Consider the following 21,479-nt stretch of genomic DNA (forward strand, 5'->3'; position numbering starts at 1 on the left):
ATGTAAACAGTTTCATGTGATGTCAATCTAGTAATGTGTGGTAATTTTCAAGGTTTGCTCTGATCATAAGTTAGAGCAGCAATACAATAATTTGCTCTTCATCAGTATGTCCTGAGCCTTTACAGAGATGGACAGTGTTATCAATTAGAATAGCATTTCTTGTCTTTTTTAAAACTGTATTTGAAGATATTCAAATTTAAGTTTCCTTATAAAGTGTTCTAATAAAGCATTTTTGTGGATGGTGCTTGTTGCAAATGTTGTTTAGTCACTAAGACGTCCGACGCTTTGTGACCCCATGGATTGCCTCACACCAGGCTCCTCTGTCCTCCACTATCTCCTGGAATTTGCTCAGATTTATGTCCATTGAGTCAGTGATGCTATCTAACCATCTCAAAGACATTTATGTTAAACTCGTTTTGAGGAAGTTTGGTTAACATCTTTTTGAGGAATAAATTGCGTTTTTGGTTAACATGTCTTGCTTAAATGCATTTAGAGTCAAATTTCTTTGAAAACGTTGTGTCTGCCAAACAAAACACGTTTGCATGCTCAATCCAGTCCTAAGGCCAAGAGATTACAACCTTTAGTCTTTGGAGATAAAAGTGAATGCTGATGAGTTCAGCATAATTATTTGATATTAACTGGTCAACTTGGTGACCTTCAGTAATAATTGGTCCATCTCAAGTATTTGCCAGCAGCAACTCAATAAGCTTTTTTTACATGGTCTATATTTCTACTTTTATTTTAATTATCCAATTTTTTAGTTTTAGTTTTATAAGCCTCTTGAAATTATTTATAAGCAGATAGTACAAAAAATGAATTGTAAAAATTGGTTCTAGTATTGCTGTTTAATATCTGGTATTAATATTTTATATGCAGCATATGAAAATACCTAATATGGACACTTTCACAGGGGCTGCCACTGGTGGCTTTGAGGCTGTTAGGGATGAAGGCACCCAGCACAAAGCTTTTCTGGTTAGATCCCAGACATATAGGTCCAATTAACTCTCGTGGTGGTATAGAAGGTTGAAAGCTCTACATAGGAACATGATGTGAATGGAAGAGACCTGTCATTATGCAAACAGTATGGCACTCATAAGCAGACAGTAAAAACACTCATCTCAAAGAGACCAGCACTTGTGTCACAGTGTAAGTTAGATGCTTGTGGAACAGCTTTTGATAAATGAGATCTTCCAGCCAGACAGTGATTCCCTTGGACCCATTACCTTATATTCATGATCAGATTGGATCACCTCCCATCCTGAGGCTCCCCAAGACTTTTGAATAGTTTTTCAATGATCCTTACAGAAAGACACCCTCCCAGAGAAATGCAGTATTTATATACAGTGCATTGGATCTCTGCTGCTGTTGCTGCTAAGTCGCTTCAGTTGTGTCTGACTCTGTGTGACCCCATAGATGGCAGCCCACCAGGCTCCCCCGTCCCTGGGATTCTCCAGGCAAGAACACTGGAGTGGGTTGCCATTTCCTTCTCCAGTGCATAAAAGTGAAAAGTGAAAGTCAAGTCGTTCAGTCATGTCCAACTCTTTGTGACCCCATGGACTGCAGCCTACCAGGCTGTCCATCCATGGGATTTTCCAGGCAAGAGCATTGGAGTGGGGTGCCATTGCCTTCTCCGATTGGATCTCTAGGAAACACCAAAGTTATCAGTGAAGAATATGGCAAATGACTTAAAGACTACTGTGAAGTAATTTTGTATGGCTTGATAGTAAAGCTCCTAAAACCAGTTTCTGTCTCTGCAAGGTTCCAAACATTTGGAAGAAGCTGACCAGTGCCCCGAAACCCTTTTCCCTATCCATTTACACAAGTTACAGCATGCTATTGGTTGCAACATTATTGAGGGTTATAGAGCTCTTGTGAAGTAAATTGAAAATGAATCTGCTAACATACCTAGAGTCCCTCAAAAACATAGTCATGAGGATAATATGAATTTGCCCAAACCTGTGGGAACCTTTAAGGAATGCAAAGAGTGGATAATAAAATTTTCCAAAAAAGAACCTTCAAATAGGAGTAATTAAAATAAATACTTGCAGGTTAAAAATATATATATAGGTTTGTTGTGGTTGTTCTTAAGAAAGATGTTTTTAAGAAACACAAGCTGGAGTCAAGATTGCCAGAAGAAATCAATAACCTCAGATATGGAGATGACACCACCCTGATGGCAGAAAGTGAAGAGGAACTAAAGAGCCTCTTGATGAAAGTGAAAGTGGAGAGTGAAAAAGTTGGCTTAAAGCTCAACATTCAGAAAACGAAGATCATGGCATCCAGTCCCATCACTTCATGGGAAATAGATGGGGAAACAGTGGAAACAGTGGCTGACTTTATTTTTCTGGGCTCGAAAATCACTGCAGATGGTGACTGCAGCCATGAAATTAAAAGACGCTTACTCCTTGGAAGGAAAGTTATGACCAACCTAGATAGCATATTCAAAAGCAGAGACATTACTTTGCCAACAAAGGTTCGTCTAGTCAAGGCTATGGTTTTTCCTGTGGTCACGTATGGATGTGAGAGTTGGACTGTGAAGATGGCTGAGCGCCAAAGAATTGATGCTTTTGAACTGTGGTGTTGGAGAAGACTCTTGAGAGTCCCTTGGACTGCAAGGAGATCCAACCAGTCCATTCTGAAAGAGATCAGCCCTGGGATTTCTTGGAAGGAATGATGCTAAAGCTGAAACTCCAGTACTTTGGCTACCTCATGCGAAGAGTTGACTCATTGGAAAAGACTGATGCTGGGAGGGATTGGGGGCAAAAGGAGAAGGGGACGACAGAGGATGAGATGGCTGGATGGCATCACTGACTCGATGGATGTGAGTCTGAGTGAACTCCGGGAGTTGGTGATGGACAGGGAGGCCTGGCGTGCTGCGATTCATGGGGTCACAAAGAGTCAGACACGACTGAGCGACTGATCTGATCTGATCTGATGTTGTTTGAATATAAAATGAAAGTATGTTATTAAATAGGAAAAGGGATTGATAATTGTTAACTAATTTTTAAAATACAGGTTTTAGAATTGTCAGGAAACTCAATTACAAAGCTGATTTTCTCAATAAAATGAGATTTTTAAAAACTTTATTATGGAAAATTTTTAACATAATCAGAAGTAGAATGGTATAAATTTTCCTATATATTGTTATTGTTGTTCAGTTGCTCAGTCATGTCCTACTCTGCTACTCCATGGACTGTAGCACACCACGCTTCCCTGTCCTTCACCATCTCCCAGCGTTTGCTCAAACCCATGTCCGTTGAGTTGGTGATGCCATCCAACCATCTCATCCTCTGTCGTCCCCTTCTCCTCCTCTGTCATCCCCTTCTCCTCCTGCCTTCAATCTTTCCCAGCATCAGGGTCATTTCCAATGAGTGGGCTCTTTGCATCAGGTGGCCAAAGTATTGGAGTTTCTGTTTCAACATCAGTCCTTCCAATGTATATACAGGGTTGATTTCCTCCAGGATTGACTGGTTTGATCTCCTTGTTGTCCAAGGGACTCTCGAGAGTTTTCTCCAGCATCACAGTTCAAGGATATCAAATCTTTGCTGTTCAAGCCTTTTTTATTGTCCAGCTCTCACATCCATACATGACTACTGGAAAAACCAAGCTCTGACTATGCAGACCTTTGTAGGCAACAAAATGTCTCTGCTTTTTAATACTATATCTAGATTTGTCATAGCTTTTCTTCCAAAGAGCAAGTGTCTTTTAATTTAATGGCTGCAGTCACCATCAACAGTGATTTTTGAGCCCAAGAAAATAAAGTTTTTCACTCTTTCCATTGTTTCCCCATCTACTATCCATGAAGTGATGCAACCAGATGCCATGATTTTCATTTTTTGAATGTTGAGTTTTAAGCTAGCTTTCATCAAGAGGCTCTTCAATTCCTCTTTGCTTTCTGCCATAAGGGTGGTATCATCTGCATATCTAAGGTTATTGATATTTCTCCTAGCATTCTTGATTCCAACTTGTGATTCATCCAGCCCGGCATTTTGCATGATGTATTCTGCATATAAGTTAAATAAGCAGGGTGACAGTATACAGCCTTGACGTACTCTTTTCCTGATTTGGAACCAGTCCATTGTTCCATGTCTGGTTCTAACAGTTGCTTCTTGACCTGCATACAGGTTTCATAGGAGGCAGGTAAGGTGGTCTGATATTCCCATCTCTTTAAGAATTTTCCAGTTTGTTGTGATCTACATAGTCAAAGGCTTTTTCATAGTCAATGAAGCAGAAGGAAATGTTTTTCTGGAATTCCCTTGCTTTTTCTGTGATCCAATGGATGTTGGCAATTTGATCTCTGATTGCCTTTTCTAAATCCAGCTTGTACATCTGGAAGTTCTTGGTGCATGTACTGTTGAAACCTAGCTTGAAGGATTTTTAGCATTACCTTGCTCTCATGTGAAATGAGCATAATTGTACAGTAGTTTGAACATTCTCTGACATTGCCTTTCTTTTGGATTGGAATGGAAACTGACCTTATTCAATATTATGGCCACTGCTGAGTTTTCCAAATTTGCTGGCATATTGAGTTCAGCACTTTCACAGCATCTCTTTTAGGTTTTGAAATAGTTTAGTGGAATTTCATCACCTCCACTAGCTTTGTTTGTCTTGATGCTTCCTGCTGCTGCTGCTGCTGCTGCCAAGTCACTTCAGTCGTGTCCGACTCTGTGCGACCCAATAGATGGCCTCCTACCAGGCTCCTCTGTTCCTGGGATTCTCCAGGCAAGAACACTGGAGTGGGTTGCCATTTCCTTCTCCAATGCATGAAAGTGAAAAGTGAAAGTGAAGTCGCTCAGTTGTGTCCGACTCTTAGCGACCTCATGAAAGCCCACTTAACTTCACTCTCCAGGATGTCTGGCTGTAGGTGAGTGATCACACTGTCGTGGTTATCTGGATCATTAAGTTCTTTTTTGTATTTGTTGTTGTTCAGTCTCTCAGTCGTGTCTGACTCTGCATCCTCATGGACTGCAGCATGCCAGACTTCCGTGTCTTCACCGTCTCCCAGAGCTTGCTCAAACTCATGTCCATTGAGTCAGTGATGCCATCCAACCATCGCGTTGTCTTATCATCTTTTTTGTATAGTTCTTCTGTATTCTTGCGTCTCTTAATATCTTCTGCTTCTGTTTAGTCCATACTGTTTCTGTCCTTTATTGTGCCTGTCTTTACATGAAAAAGGTTACCTTGGTATCTCAGATTTTCTTGAAGAGATCTCTAGTCTTTCCCATTCTGTTGTTTTCCCTTATTTCTTTCCTATATATTGCTCAGCTTCAATAATTTTCAACTCATGGCTGAGTCTTGCAACCCCATGGACTGTATGTAGCATGCCAGGCTCCTCTGTCCATGGGATTCTCCAGGCAAAAACACTGGAGTGGGTTGCCATTTCCTCCTCCAGGGGATCTTCCTGACCCAGGAGTTGAACCAGGGTGTCCTGCATTGCAGGCAGATTCTTTACCAAGAAGCCCGCTCATGGCCAATTTTACTTAATTTGTAAGAATGTTGACTATTTATTTTATATAAAAGGAAATTTGAGAATGAAGAAGAGTGCTGTTATAAATTACACCAGAATACCAGGCATAAAACCTAGACGATTGTAGGTAAACTGGGAAGTATGATCACCATATCTTTAACCTCTCTCATTTCTCTTTTTTCCCTCTCTCACATATCCTGTAATTTTGAGGGATGGAAATCCAGAACATGATTGTTTCATCAATAAGCATTTCAATAAATATATCTGAAAGATAAGAACTATTTAAAAAATATAACCACAATGCCATTTTCATACTTATAATTTGATTATAATTCCTTGATATCATCAAACATGTAGTCATTGTTCAGATTTCCTTCTCCAATGCATGAAAGTGAAAAGTGAAAGTGAAGTCGCTCAGTCGTGTCCAACTCTTAGCGACCTCATGAAAGCCCACTTAACTTCACTCTCCAGGATGTCTGGCTCTAGGTGAGTGATCACACTGTCGTGGTTATCTGGATTATGTCTTCCTCATAAAGGTCTTTATAGCTGATTTCTTCAAATCAGTATCCAAAAGTAGTCCATTGTACTTAGTTAACTGTTCTTAAGTAAATTTAAGACTATTTTCCCTCTAATATGTTGTTTGTTGAGAAATCATATTTGTAACTATAAACAATTTGCTTTTATTTCAAGGGGAAATGGAAAGTATTAGAATGTTATTGAAACCAACTTCATCCTATTTTCTTTCTTCCATTCCTTTTCAATTTGGGGGCTGTGTAGATGATTTCACATCAGGAAAACCATGCAAAGTGGAAGATTTCTGTTGATTCTCAAAAGACTTCTGTTCAGCAACTAAATGAACAATTAGAGAAAGCAAAACTAGAATTAGAAGAAGCTCAGGACACTGTAAGCAGTTTGCATCAGCAAGTCCAAGATAGGAATGAAGTAATTGAAGCTACAAATGAAGCATTACTTATTAAGGTAAGTGAACATATAAAATACATAAAGCAGAACTATAATGAAGTAAATTTATGACTGATTTCCCCATAATCAGAATTCCTGGAGTTTGTAGAACACTTAATAACCAAAAATTGACCTTTGAATAAAAGGCCCTTTATTTAGAAGATACTGAATTTGGAGATTATTAATAAGGAATGTATCATATTGCCTTAAGAGAAATAATTATGATCAAACATGAACTTTAAAAAAAACTTTTTTTTGGTGAGAACATTTAAGTTCTACTTTTTCAGCAAGTTTCATTTATACACTGGTTTTATCAACTATAGTCATCATATTATACATTAAACCCTCAGTCATCTTATATCTGAAAAGCTGTACCCTTTGAGCAACCTATTTTGCTCACCTCCCAATCTCCTAGTCTCTGACAACCACTCTCCTGCTATTTCTATGAGTTTGGATTTTTTTTTTTTTTTGAGATTCCACATTCAAGTAATATCATGCAGTATTTGTCTTTCTCTGTTTTATTTCACTTAGTGTAATGCCCTAAAGGTCCATTGATGTTGTTCCAAAGGGCATATTGTACATTCCATTATATATATGTATTTACCACATCTTCTTTATCCATTCATCAATGGGTACTTTTTTCCTTATCTGAGCTAATTGTGAATAATGTTGCAATGAACACAGGAGTGCATTTAATAACCTGTTTTCATTCCCTTTGAATATATACCCAGAAGTGGTGTTGCTGGGTCATATGAGACTCCTATTTTTCATTTTTGGAAGAATCTCCACGCTGTTTCCCTTAGTGCTTGTACTAGGTAGCTTGCCTACCAACAGTAAACATGGTCTCCCTTTTCTACATACCCTTGCCAACACTCATTTCTTGTCTTTCTATTGATAGCCATTCTGGTGGGTGTAAGGTGATATCCCATTTGATGTTGATATGCATTTCCCAGAAGATTAGTGATATTGAGTACCTTTTCATGTACTTATTGGCCCTTTGTATATCTTCTTTGAAAAAATGTATATTCAATTCCTCTACCTTTTTAAAAACTGAATGGTTTGTTTCTTTGCTATTAAATTATATGAGTTCTTTATGTAGTTAAGATATTAACTGCTTATCAGATAAATGATTGGCAAACATTTTCTCCCATTTTGTATGTTGCCTTTTTACTGGTTTCCATTGCTGTGCAAGAACTTTTTAGTTTGTATAGTCCCTCTTTTTTATTTTTGCTTTTGTTGCCTTTACTTTTGTTATCAAATCCAAAAAATCATTGCTATGCCCAATATCAAGATGCTTACTCTCTATTTTTTCTTCACTCTCAGTTTCAGTTGATTTTTGTGTATGGTGTAGGACTGGGGTCCAGTTTCATTCTTTTGCATCTGGCTGTCTGGTTTTCCCAGCATGATTCATTGAAGATAATTATTCTTTCCCGATTGTATGTTCTTAGTTCCTTTGTCATAAATTAACTGGCTATACATGCATAGGTTTATTTCTGGGCTATCTATTTTGTTCCATTTATCTGTGTATCCATTTCTATACTACTGTGTACCATAGTGTTTTTATTATTGTTACTATAGCTTTGTAATATGGTTTGAAATCAGGAAATATGATGTTTCCAACTTTGTTATTTCTTAAAATTGCTTTAACTATTTAGGGTCTTTTGTGGTTCCATTCAAATTTTATGATAGCTTGTTCTATATCTGTGAAAAATACTGTTGAAATTTTGATAGAGCCTCCTTGTCTTGTTCCTGATGTTAAAGGAAATGCTTTCAGTTTTTCACTGTTTAGGGTTATGTTAACTGTGGACTTGTTATATATAACCTTTATTATCTTGGTGTACATTCCCCCTGTACCCACTTGTTGCATTGTGCATTTTCATCATAAATGAATATTGAATTTTGTCAAATGCTTTTCTCCATCTATTGAGACTATCATATAATTTTTATCTTCTTTTTATTAATGTGGTATCACATTAATTTGCAGATGATGAACCATTCTTACGTCCCTGGAACTAATCTCTCACGTGATCATGGTATATGATTCTTTTAATGCATTGTTGAATTCAGTTTGCTGTTACTTCTTTTAAATATTTATTTATTTTAAAATACTTTTTATTGATACTGGAATATATTGTTTTACAGTGTTTTAGTTTCTGATGTACAGCAAAGTGAATCAGTTTTGGGAGGTTTTTTAAAATTATTATTACTGATTCAGTCTCCTTACTGGTAATTGGTCTATTGAGATCTCACTTTATATTTCTTCATTATTTGGTCTTGGTGGGTTGTAAGACTTATCTGTTTTTTTCTTGGCTGACCAATTTATTAGTGTGTAATTGTTCATAGTAGTCCCTTATGATCCCTTATCTCTTTGGTATCAAGTTGTAACATCTCTTTCATTTCTGATTTTATTTAAGTTCTCTCTCTTTTTCTCTTATTAAGCCTTGCTAATGGTTTGTCTATTGTGTTTATCTTTTTTAAGAACTCAGCTATTAGTTTCATTAATCTTTTATATTGTCTTTTTAGTCTATCTTTAATTTATTTCCACTCTGATCTTTATTTCATTCATTCACCTAACTTTGGGCTTAGTTTGTTCTTCCTTTTCTATTTCTTTAAGGTAGAAATTTAGGTTGTTTTATTGATGTCTTTCTTGTTTCTTACTATATAAATACAGTGTTTATCACTATAAATTTCCCACTTGCATCTGCTTTTGCTATGTCCCATAAGTTTTGGTTTACTATATTTCTATTTTAATTTGTCTGAAAATAATTTTTTATTTTTCTCTTGATTTATTCTTTGACACATTGGTAGTTAAATCGCATGTTGTTTAATCTCCACGTAATTGTGGGTTTTCCAGTTTTATTCTTGTAGTCGATTTCTGGTTTTCTACCATTGTGGTTGGAAGATGCTTTATAGGATTTTAATCTTCCTAAATTTGTTTTTGTTTTGTTAATCTTCCTAAATTTATTAAGACTTGTTTTATGACTTAACAGATGATCCATCCTGGAGAATGTTCCATATTAACTTGAGAAGAATATGTACACTCCTGCCCTGTATTGGATGAAATATTCTGTAACTGTTAAGTCCATTTGGTCTAACTTACAGTTCAAGTCCAATGTTTTCATAATGATTTTTTGTATGGATGATCTATCTATTGATGAAACTAGGGTATTGAAGTCCCCTATATGCTTATCTCTTTCTCCCTCTGGTCTGTCAATACTTACTTTATATATTTGGGTGTTCCTGTGTTTTTTAGGTGCAAAATATATACAAATGTTATTCTTTTCTTAGATTGATTCCTTTAGCATTATATAGTGACCTTCTTTGTCCCTTGTTACACTTCTGGCATAAAGTCCAGGGAGACACTTGTAATTTGGAACAGGCTTGAGGGAGAAGGTAGAGAAAGTGTCTTCTGGCTTCCCTGGTCTTTCAGGTGCCCCTTGTTGTTTGTTGTTCAGTAACCAAGTCGGGTCTGTTTGTGACCCCATGGAGTGCAGCACACCTGGCTTCCCTGTCCCCCATCATCTCCCAGAGTTTGCCCAAGTTCATGTCCATTGAATCAGTGATGCTATCCAACTATCTCATCTTGTGTCACCCTCTTCTCCTGCCTTCACTCTTTCCCAGCATCAGGGTCTTTTTCAGTGAGTAAGCTGTTCACATCAGGTGACCAAGGTATTGGAGCTTCAGCATCAGTCCTTCCAAAGAGTATTCAAGGTTGATTTCCTTTAATATTGACTGACTTGATCTCCTTGCTTTCCAAGGAACTCTCAAGAGTCTTCTCCAGCACCACAGGTACCCCAGATGCATGCTAAAATAGAAGCCTGACCTTTGCACAGAAACTTTTAAAGTATGAAAATAGACCTATTTTGGAGAAAGTCTGGAAGATGGACATTTTCTTGCTTGCTTCTTCTGTACTGAATTCTATGATGTTAACCATGGTACATCCTTGCAAGCCTGTTAAGAACTGCTTCTTTGTTTGCTATAATCTTGTGGGTCTCGGATGCAGGCCCCATTGGCTTTCACAGCTAAATGTTTTGAAAACCCATTGCTTACATGGAAGTCTTAAAAGTTGGAACACTACATGTGGGATCCAAGCCCTTTACTCTTAAGGAAGAAACTGAAAGCCAGATGTTCCTTCCCATTGTATAGCCGGTTCTTGGCATGGCCTTTATGGCAAAAGTGAAGTTCAGCTTTCCTGTTAGTTTTGATGTGGACTTTCTCATTCACCCAGTGTGTAGATGTTTCTCAGCTAGTTTTTTCAAAGGGAATTGTTCCTTGTACAGTTGTAGATTTCATCATTTGTACATGGAAGGAGATATGAAAGGAGCCTATATTGCCATCTTGACCTGGCCAGTTGAATCATGATGTTTACTTTAGAGGGTTTTTAAATTTTTTTTTTAGTTATAAAAGTATGATAACTCATTTACAGGAGACTTGGAAAATACAGAACAAGATTACATATAGTTACACTATATATTACAATTTTTTAAGTAGATAAATTAAGATTTTTAGTTGGAGTTTCAATATCAAACTCTCAAAAATTAATAGAATGAGTATACAGAGAAGAAGGATATAGTAGACCTGAAAAGCTCTGTGTACCAATTCAACATAATTAAGATTTATACATTTTCACACATGAGTAGGATACAAGTTATATTCAAGTTCCCATAGATTGTAAACTAGGAGACACTAAAACATATCCAAAGACATAAAACAAGGTTCAAAAATTTCATGGTCTAAAGGTATTGAAATCATAGAGTCAGTTCTGTTATCACTGTGATATTATGTTAGAAATCAATATCAAGAGATATTTGAAAATAACCCATATCTTTTCAAGTGCAATGTGACATTTGCCAAGAGAGAGCTTCAACTTAGCCATCAAAAGCCTCAATTGAAAAAAAAAAAGCCTCAATAAAGTTAGACTGAAAAAAAACAGAGGGTAATTGCAGAGGAGAAAGCATTTAATGAGAAATTAATATAAAAATGAGAAATTAATGTTAAAGGTACCGTAAAAAAAAAATCCCATGTATTTGGAAGTTTAATGTCAACTTTTAAATGATGGATGTATCTAAGAAGCCATAACAAGGAAAATTAGAAAATATTTGTAATTGAATGAAAATGAAAAGAGAATTTACCAGCATTTATTGCATGCAGCTGAAGCGCCTCGATGCAATTAAATACAATGTGGAGTCTTTAATGAGGTATGAAAACAAATAATGGGCAGCATAAAATTCTGTGAGATTTGAACATCATCTGTACTTTAGTTAATAATACTGTATCACTTGTTAATTTCCTGTGTTTTTTAAATAACATAGTATTTCTTTATATTCTCAGAATTGGATTAGAAGTTTCAAGCCTCATTCAAATTTTCTTTTTAAATCACTAAGATAATACATTTTCTGGACTTTTACCAGTAATACTAGATGCCAAAATACATGACACTATATCAAAATTTGAGTGAATATAAATTAGAACTCTAGCATTCTGTTCATACTAAGCCAAACAAGTAGAATCAAAGTGTCATAAATTTAGCTAGGCAAAAATTCACAATTTTTATAAAATACATATATTATACATACTATATATATATGTTACAAAAGCCTTTCTACTACACTTGAAATGTCTTGAGAAACAACAACAAAAAAGAGAGAAATTGGAAAACATAAGCTAAATGAAATGGGAGCACTGACTATGAAATAGAAAACATGAATCAAACTAGATAAAAGTAAAAGATCATCATATAGTTCAGTTGTTTTTAAACATGGCTGTTCACTAGAAATACATTTGGCACTTTGGAGAAGAGTAGCAATACCTGGGCATTTTTATTTTTCAAAAAATTCCAAGATAATTCTGTTGTGCATCTGGATTTTAAAAAGTGAATACAGGTTTTTCTGTTAAATGGTAATTTTAGTGATATAGAATTCTGCTCTTTTCTGTTGACCAATCATGATACAATGATATTAAGAAAATAGTAATTATATAATCATAATACTGAAAGATGTTTATCAGTTTTCATAGTCAATAGCCAGACAAAAAATAAAAAATAATCACAGTTGCAAACCATAATGGAAACATAATGAACCTCACAATATGAAATAATTACATACAGTTTTGGGCATAGAGTAATACGGTAAGTGGCAGTGTATATGTGCACATGCTCTCATCTGCCCATCCAGTCTATGTCTTTTGATTGGTGCATTTAATCCATTTATAGTTAAGGTAATTATCACTATGTATGATCCTATGATCCTGTTGGGCTTCCCTGGTGGCTCAGATAAAGGATCCACCTGTAATGTAGGTGACCCCGGTTCAATCCCTGGATTGGGAAGATCCCCTGGAGGAGAGCATGGCAACCCATTCCAGTATTCTTGTCTGGAGAATCCCCATGGCTACAGTCCATGGGGTCACAAAGAATCTGAACAACTAAGCACAGCACAGCACATGATCCTATTACCATTTTCTTTTTTTCAATTAATTTTTTTATTGAAGGATAGTTGCTTTAAAGAATTTTGTTTTCTGTCAAACCTCAACATGAATCTGCCATAGGTATAAATATGTCCCGTCCCTTTGAACCTCCTTCTTGTCTCCCTCCCCATCCCACCTCTCTAGGTTGATACAGAGTCCCTGTTTGAGTTTCCTGAGCCATACAACAAATTCCTGTTGGCTACCTATTTTACATATGGCCTATTACCATTTTCTTAATTGTTTGGGGTTTATTTTTTGTAGATCTTTTCTTTTGTGTTTCCTGCCTAGAGAAGTTCCTTTAGTATTTGTTGTAAAGTTGTTTTGGTGATGCTGAATTCTTTTAATTTTGCTTGTCTGGAAAATTTTGGATTTCTCCATCAAATCTGAATGAGAGTCTTGCTGGATAGATTATTCTCAGTTGTAGGTTCTTCCCTTTCATCGCTTTTAATGTATCATGCCATTCCCTTCTGGCTCGGAGAGTTTCTGTTGAGAAATCAGCTGATAACCTGATGGGAGTTCTCTTGAGTATTATTTGTCATTTTTCCCTTATTGCTTTTAATATTTTATCTTTGTCTTTAATTTTATCAATTATTGTGTGTCTCGGTGTGTTTCTTCTTGAGTTTATTTTGCCTGGGACTCTGCATTTCCTGGACTTGGTTGATGATTTCTTTTCCCATATTGAGGAAGTTTTCAGCTGTTATCTCCAAATATTTTCTTGGGTCCCTTCTCTGTCTTTTTCTGGGACCGCTATAATGCAAATGTTGGTGCATTAACTTAGACTGTCTACATTTTTTTTCTTTTTTTTTTTCATTCTTTTTTTTATATTCTGTTTTGTGGCAATCACCATTCTGTCTTCCAGGTCACTTACCTGTTCCTCTGTCTCTTGTTGTTTCCTTCTAGTGCATTTTTCATCTCTGCTTGTTTGTCCTTAGTTCTTCTAGACCTTTGGTAAACATTTCTTACATCTTCTTCATTGTTTACCTGAGATCCTGGATCATCATCACTATCATTAGAAAATGCAAGATTATATTAAAAAAATATTTTTACTGGTTTTGAGTACATATGTGATTTTTCAGATAGACTCTTGGTAGTTATTCACCCTTATTGATCATGGCAGTTTATTATTGAATTTGGAATTAATATCAGTATTGATGCATAGGAATAATTTAATATTAGTTCAAATTGCCGATATGTATGATTAACATTGTCAGCGAAGACCTTAAAAGAGACCAACCCCACTGATAGTTGTGAAGCAATAAATGATTTTATAGTAAAATGGAAGTTATTGAAAAGCAAAGAAACTCAATTATTACTATGGAAATACTTGTATTATTATGCTAAGCACTTAAATTCCTTTTATAAAATGCTTGATATTGACTTACCTGGTGGTCCAGTTGCTAAGACTCTGCACTCCCAGCGCTTAGGGCCTTGGTTCTGTCTCTGGTCAGGAAACTAGATCCCACATACCACAACTGAGTTCTCATGCTGCAACTAAAGATCCGATGTGCGGCAACTAAGACCCAGTGCAGCCAAATACATGATTTTTTGTTTTTAATGCTTGATATTCATAGTACTATAGGAAAGTTGAATAAACAGAATCCAGAATTATGTTTCAGGTGAACCCTCTATACTTTTATTGAAATAGTAATATACTTAGTGTTCTGGGGATTTATAACATTTATACAAAATTATAAAACGTCATTGCAAAAAATTCAATCTACAAATTTTAAAGATTCTGCATAGTATATCTCTGTCACTTATTAGTAGTAATCTCTGCTCACTTGTTAGATATTACCAATGAGATAAATACAGTGGATTGCACTTATCAATTATTCAGCAGTGTGTAAATTCAGCTACTTAGAAAGTTGTCAAAATATTCTCAGAATAGCAGCAATTCTTAAATGAACTATAGATACATAGATCTTAGAACATGTACCATGATTAGCCAGGATAGCAGGCAAAAAGTAGAGTTTCTTTGTTTTCTTCTTTTTTTTTTTTCTTTGTTTTCTGACAATAGCTCTCGAAGTCAATTTTAGCTGGCTCTAAGGTCTAGTTTGGAGAGAGAAAGAAGAAAAACTAAGAAAAGAGCAGAAGCTGGCATAAATGTAACAATTAGAAGTAACTATAAATAGTGGAAAGCTATTCACTGAAAGCAGCAGTAAATGACAGAGAACAGGAACAGAAGTGAGGGAGAAGAGAAGAAAGAACACTGAGGCAACTGATCTTTTCAGTTTAATAGCCTAAAAAGTACCCTAGTATTTGAGTGTGTCTTCTGAAGGCCATAAAACATCAGTGTATTATGGCCTACTACAGTAAGGATCACAACAATGAGCTGCTTTGAGTCTTAATAAAAAGGTGAATTATGTTTAATATATTTGGTTTACTACATTTCTTCATAAAAGTTAGGTGTTGAACTCTAAGTTAAATGGAATCCTACTTATCTGAGATACCACATTTCTTAGTGTGACTGAATAACACACAGAAGTTTAAAAGAAACTTAAACTGCACATGACCTTATATATGTGAACTTTATAGTTATTTCATTAAATAATTGTGGTTATAACAATGTGAATACAAAATTTGCTTGAAAAAATTGGCACTTATGCCACTTATAAATCAAGTTTGCCTAGAATAAAGAGGTATAAAGACAGCAGAAGTGAAATATGAATTTTGCAATGCACACTGTGGTTATGACAGTTTTAGCTATAAGCATAGTATTTTTAGAAAGAATGGAAACTATCAGTTTAAAAGTGACTGGTTTAGAAATATGCATCTTATGGATACCTGTAAGAAAAGGAGAATGTATTTGAATAGGGGACTATTATACATATTATATAACTTTTGAAATTAAAATGTCCTCCCTTTATTTTTTTGACTTGATCGCTTTTCAGTATATACAGTCTCAATTCTTGGGATCCCAGAGTTAGGTCACAGGACACAAATGACGGACATGGAAAAACAGAAATGAAAAGTTTATTTAATAAGGATTGATTTATTAAACATTATTAATTATTTAAAGGTTTTAAAAATTTACTAGTAAAGATTTCTTGTGATGATGACATATACAGCAAAGTAGCTAATATGCATTTATTTCCTATTACAAATTCTGAAGGACGTTATTTTTTGTGTGTATATATGTTAGATTGACAAATGATTGTGTACCTTTTTATACTTTTGCAAAAAAAATTTATATGTAAGTTTTCAGTCTTTAATAGAAATTTATATTGTCATCAATACTAAGAAAAATTCTATAAGGAACATACAGTTTTCATGGAGTTCCTTATATAGTTTAAACATAATGCTAATGACTAGATCAGATCAGATCAGTCGCTCAGTCATGTCCGACTCTTTGCGACCCCATGAATCGCAGCACGCCAGGCCTCCCTGTCCATCACCAACTCCCGGAGTTCAATTGTCCCAAAATGAAGGGTTTTAACATAGTTTTAACCATGTAGTTTTAACATAGTTAACAACCCACATGCTATGCTATGCTATGCTATGCTATGCTATGCTATGCTATGCTATGCTAAGTCGCTTCAGTCGTGTCCGACTCTGTGCGACCCCATAGAGGGCAGCCCACCAGGCTCCGTTGTCCCTGGGATTCTCCAGGCGAGAATACTGGAGTGGGTTGCCATTTCCTTCTCCAGTGCGTGAAAAGAGAAAAGTGAAAGTGAAGTCACTCAGTCGTGTCCGACTCTCAGCAACCCCATGGACTGCAGCATACCAGGCTCCTCTGTCCATGGGATTTTCCAGGCAAGAGTACTGGAGAGGGGTGCCATTGCCTTCTCCAACAACCCACATGAGTTGTTATAAAAAGAATTCTGTACTGTACTAGAGCCAAGTTTAACTTAGATGCCTTCTAAGTCTATGATTTTCTAAGTAATTCATTTATTTAACAGATATGTAATCAGCACCTACTATGTACCAATTTTTCTATAGGAATCAGAATTAACCAGATTACAAGCCAAAATTTCTGGACATGAAAGGGCAGAAGACATCAAATTTCTACCAGCCCCATTTACATCTCCAGTAGAAATCACGCCTGATATTCAAGATTCAAAATTAGCTAAGCATTCTCACACAGCTTTTTTCAAGTGTAGGAAACTACGTCGCTCTATTAGCGCCAGTGATCTTAGTTTCAGAACTCATAGTGATGAAGATCTTTCTGAAGAATTACTACAGGACTTAAAAAAAATGCAATTGGAACAACCTTCAACATTAGAAGAAAACCAGAGAGATCTACCTTATACCCAGTCAGACTCATTTAAACCTCTCACATATGACCTCAATGATGATAATTCTGAGAATAATGACTTCAGTACTCTGAGTGGAATGCTAAGATACATAAACAAAGAAGTGCGACTATTAAAAAAATCTTCTATGCAAACAGGTGCTGGTTCAACTCAGGTATGTATTTCATACGTTAGAAGTTACAATAATTTGTCTCCAATGAGGATCATTTTCTTTTTTTAAGGAAAAAATGTATACATTTAAATAAAATACTCATGTCATTAGGTGATGTGCACAATTATTGAAAGTATGAAAAAACTCCTTGTAAGTTCAGAATGCTTTTACCTAGACAAGTAGAGTTGAAAATTTAGCTTTGAAAATTAATTTTTGTTAAAATAGGTTAATATTTGATTAAGTAGAATCTCCGAATACTTGATTCGGAGAAGGCAATGGCACCCCACTCCAGTACTCTTGCCTGGAAAATCCCATGGACGGAGGAGCCTGGAAGGCTGCAGTCCATGGGGTCGCTGAGGGTCAGACACGACTGAGCGACTTGACTTTCACTTTTCACTTTCATGCATTGGAGAAGGAAATGGCAACCCACTCCAGTGTTCTTGCCTGGAGAATCCCAGGGATGGGGGAGCCTGGTGGGCTGCCGTCTATGGGGTCACACAGAGTCGGACATGACTAAAGTGACTTAGCAGCAGCAGCAGCCATACTTGATTAAAGACCAACTCTACCTCATATTAGGAAAGTATTTTGAACTCCAGAGTACTGGAGAATGTTTTTTGGAGTGCTAAAATAGTTGTGTTCCTAGACTTCCTGGAAACCATTCTAGTAAAGATTATTCAGGTAGCCTTTTGTTTTGGTCATAGGCTTCCATAGTGACTCAGAATATCGCATTCACATGATTTTTCTACTTGCATTATTTCTTGAACATACCATATTGAAGAGGCAACTTTATCGCTGCTTCACATACATTACAGACTACTTGACATTGTTTATAAGCAGTTAATCTATAGTTTGCACACAGAAATAAAGATTTCTTTCAGGTAATTTTACGTTTTTTGAAATGTCCGTTTTCCTCATTTCAAACATATCAAAGTAGGTTTGGTGGCCTAAAATGTTTAAAAAGTGTTTTTTGAATGGATCCAAGACAGACTCATTTCAGTTCAGTTCAGTTGCTCAGTCGTGTCCGACTCTTTGCAACCCCATGGACCGCAGCATGCCAGGCCTCCCTGTCGATCACCTACTCCTGGAGTCCACCCAAACCCATGTCCATCGAGTCGGTGATGCCATTGAACCATCTCATCCTCTGTCGTGCCATTCTCCTCCTGCCCCCAATCTTTCCCAGCATCAGGGTCTTTTCAAATGAGTCAGTTCTTCACATCAGGTGGCCAGAGTATTGGAGTTTCAGCTTCAGCATCAGTCCTTCCAGTGAATATTCAGGACTGATTTCCTTTAGGATGGACTGGTTGGATCTCCTTGCAGTCCAAGGGACTCTCAAGAGTCTTCTCCAACACCACAGTTCAAAAGCATCAATTCTTCGGCACTCAGCTTTCTTCACAGTCCAACTCTCACATCCATACATGACCACTGGAAAAACCATGGCCTTGACTAGATGGCCATTTGTTGGCAAAGTAATGTCTCTGCTTTCTATGCTTTCTGCTTTCTTTTTATATGCTGTTTCTGCTTTCTTTTTATATGCTGTCTAGGTTGGTCATAACTTTCCTTCCAAGGAGTAAGAGTCTTTTAATTTCATGGCTACAATCACTATCTGCAGTGATTCTGGAGCCCAGAAAAATAAAGTCAGCCACTGTTTTCACTGTTTCCCCCTATTTGCCATGAAGTGATGAGACCGGATGCCATGATCTTAGTTTTCTGAATGTTGAGCTTTAAGCCAACTTTTCCACTCTCCTCTTTCACTTTCATCAAGAGGCTCTTTAGTTGTTCTTTACTTTCTGCCATAAGGGTGGTGTCATCTGCATATCTGAGGTTATTGATATTTCTCTTTGCAATCTTAATTCCAGCTTGTGCTTCTTCCAGCCCAGCGTTTCTCATGATGTACTCTATATAAGTTAAATAAGCAGGGTGACAATATACAGCCTGGACGTCCTCCTTTTCCTATTTGGAACTAGTTTGTTTTTCCATGTCCAGTTCTAACTGTTGCTTCCTGACCTGCATACAGGTTTCTCAAGAGGCAGGTCAGGTGGTCTGGTATTCCTATCTCTTTCAGAATTTTTCACAGTTTATTGTGATCCACACAGTCAAAGGCTTTGGCATAGTCCATAAAGCAGAAATAGACGTTTTTCTGGAACTCTCTTGCTTTTTCTATGATCCAGCGGATGTTGGCAATTTGATCTCTGGTTCCTCTGCCTTTTCTAAAACCAGCTTGGAACATCTGGAAATTCACTGTTCACGTATAGCTGAATCCTGGCTTGGAGAATTTTAAGCATTATTTTACTGGCGTGTGAGATGAGTGCAATTGTGCGGTAGTTTGAGCATTCTTTGGCATTGCCTTTCTTTGGGGTTGGAATGAAAACTGACCTTTTCCAGTCCTGTGGCCACTGCTGAGTTTTCCAAATTTGCTGGCATATTGAGTGTAGCACTTTCACAGCGTCATCTTTCAGGATTTGAAATAGCTCAACTGGAATGCCATCACCTCTGCTAGCTTTGTCGCAGTGTTGGAGCTTTTATTCATTTCTCCACATCCTTCCTTACATGATTAAAAAGAGCTTAATTTGGAACTCCCTGTTGGCCTATAGGGCTTCCCTGCTGGCTCAGATGGTAAAGAATTTGCCTGCGATGGGGAGACGTGGCTTCAATCCCTGGGTTGGGAAGATCCCCTAGAGGAGGAAATGGCAATCCCACTCCAGTATTCTTGCCTGGAGAATCCCCATGGGCAGAGGAGCCTGGCAGGTTACAGTCCATGGGGTCTCAAAGAGTCAGACATGACTGAGCGACTAAGCACAGCGGCTAGCCTAGTGGTTAGGATTCCAGGCTTTTACTGGATTCATCCCCTGGTCAAGGAACTGAGATCCCACATTGTTAGTTTCCTTTCTTGGATTTTCTTAATGGTTAATTATTTTGTCAGTTCCATTCACAATAAAGCCTCTAGCAGAGTAGTATTTTGCTTTCAGGTTTTGACAAAAGCTTCAAAAACTCACAAAAAGTTACACACACACACAATTTTGAACACAATTTCAAGAGTTCACACAAATGTCAAGTTAAAAACTCCTGCTTTAAAGCAGTGGAAGTGTTGTGAGTTAATTAGCTGATTGACAGTTTATTAGGAATTTGAAAGAAGTATTGTTTATCCATTTTGTTTTCAAAAAAAAAAAGCAGTTTTCAAAATATGGTCTGTATACCATGCAGTAAGATAAAAAATAAGAATGAGAAAATCAGTGATTAGGTAACAATTAAAAGTGTAAGGAAAAAAAGGATGAAGTGGGAGTACAAATAAATACTTAGAGACATGATAACATTTTCAAATTCCTAGCCCAGGTAAAGATCAAGATATGACAAGAATATTTGACCTGTAGTTTTAGAATCTCCTGAGACATTTCCCTCTATTTTTCTGCTTTTCTATACTGTGCTACTTCTTTGTACAAGCATTTCTGTCCTATCTTTTTTTTCCCTGCTCTGTTTTTCTCTCTTCTCTCTTTTTTCTCTCTTCTGTTTTTCATTGACTTTATCAATTTAATTTAATCTTTCACTCCCTCCTGACCCCACCCGCAACCAGAATTATTTGCTTTTTCCATCCATGCAATCCATTACTGACTTTCTGATTCTTGTTTTTCAATTGACTAAATATTCTCCACTCTTGTTTTAAATTATGCCCCTGATTATTAAAGTGGATTTTTAATGTTAAATCATGATTTCAAATAATAATCTATTACTTTGCATTATTCCAGGGAGAAAATTTATAGTTAAAGAAGACGCTGATGTGATGAAAAGTGGAATTTTTGGTACTGTGTAGTGTTTACTTATTATATGTAGTTCCTACTTCATATAAACTGCTATTTTATTGCTTTTAAAAAAAAAAGAAAAAAAAATGAAAAAAAAAAAAATAAATAAATTTTATATTTTAAGATTTTTAAAGAAAGTTCTTTCTTTTAAAGCTTACTTATACTTTTTGTGTAAATTAATTCAATTTATTCATTATTCTGGTTTGAACTTGCTATGTTCCTTTTATCTTTTACTTAGAAATCATTATTAAAATGCATAAGTACATTGAATAACTTATATTTTCAATCAGACTCCCATATTATTTGCTTATTTTTCTAGTGATACTTTATTTTTAAAAGAAGTAATATGAATTCAGAGCTCATTCTGCCACAGGTTCATAATTGTACTAATA

At 36.3% G+C, this 21,479-nt stretch overlaps 1 protein-coding gene across 48 annotated transcripts in view; it reads left to right on the plus strand.

The window, feature by feature from the left end:
• CCDC18 (coiled-coil domain containing 18) overlaps positions 1-21,224 on the plus strand; it is a 113,079-nt gene extending 91,855 nt beyond the window's left edge. For 47 of the 48 annotated variants that reach the window (XR_015160510.1, XR_015160514.1, XM_086391215.1 and 44 more), the window contains 3 exons: positions 6,245-6,445; positions 16,829-17,296; positions 21,034-21,224. Coding sequence is in view for 45 of the 48 variants with exons in the window: in XM_086391215.1 (XP_086247341.1) it covers positions 6,245-6,445; positions 16,829-17,296; positions 21,034-21,048 (684 nt within the window). In the remaining 3 variants the exon portion in view is untranslated. Of the gene's footprint in view, positions 1-6,244; positions 6,446-8,411; positions 8,461-16,828; positions 17,297-21,033 lie in introns of all 48 variants that reach the window. The other variant, XR_015160509.1, reaches the window with a different exon arrangement.
• The last annotated feature ends 255 nt before the right edge of the window (positions 21,225-21,479 follow it).

Source organism: Bos grunniens, chromosome 3, assembly GCF_055505025.1.
Source record: "Bos grunniens cultivar Pamir isolate PY7600 chromosome 3, Bosgru_T2T1.0, whole genome shotgun sequence".
Lineage (NCBI taxonomy): Eukaryota > Metazoa > Chordata > Mammalia > Artiodactyla > Bovidae > Bos > Bos grunniens.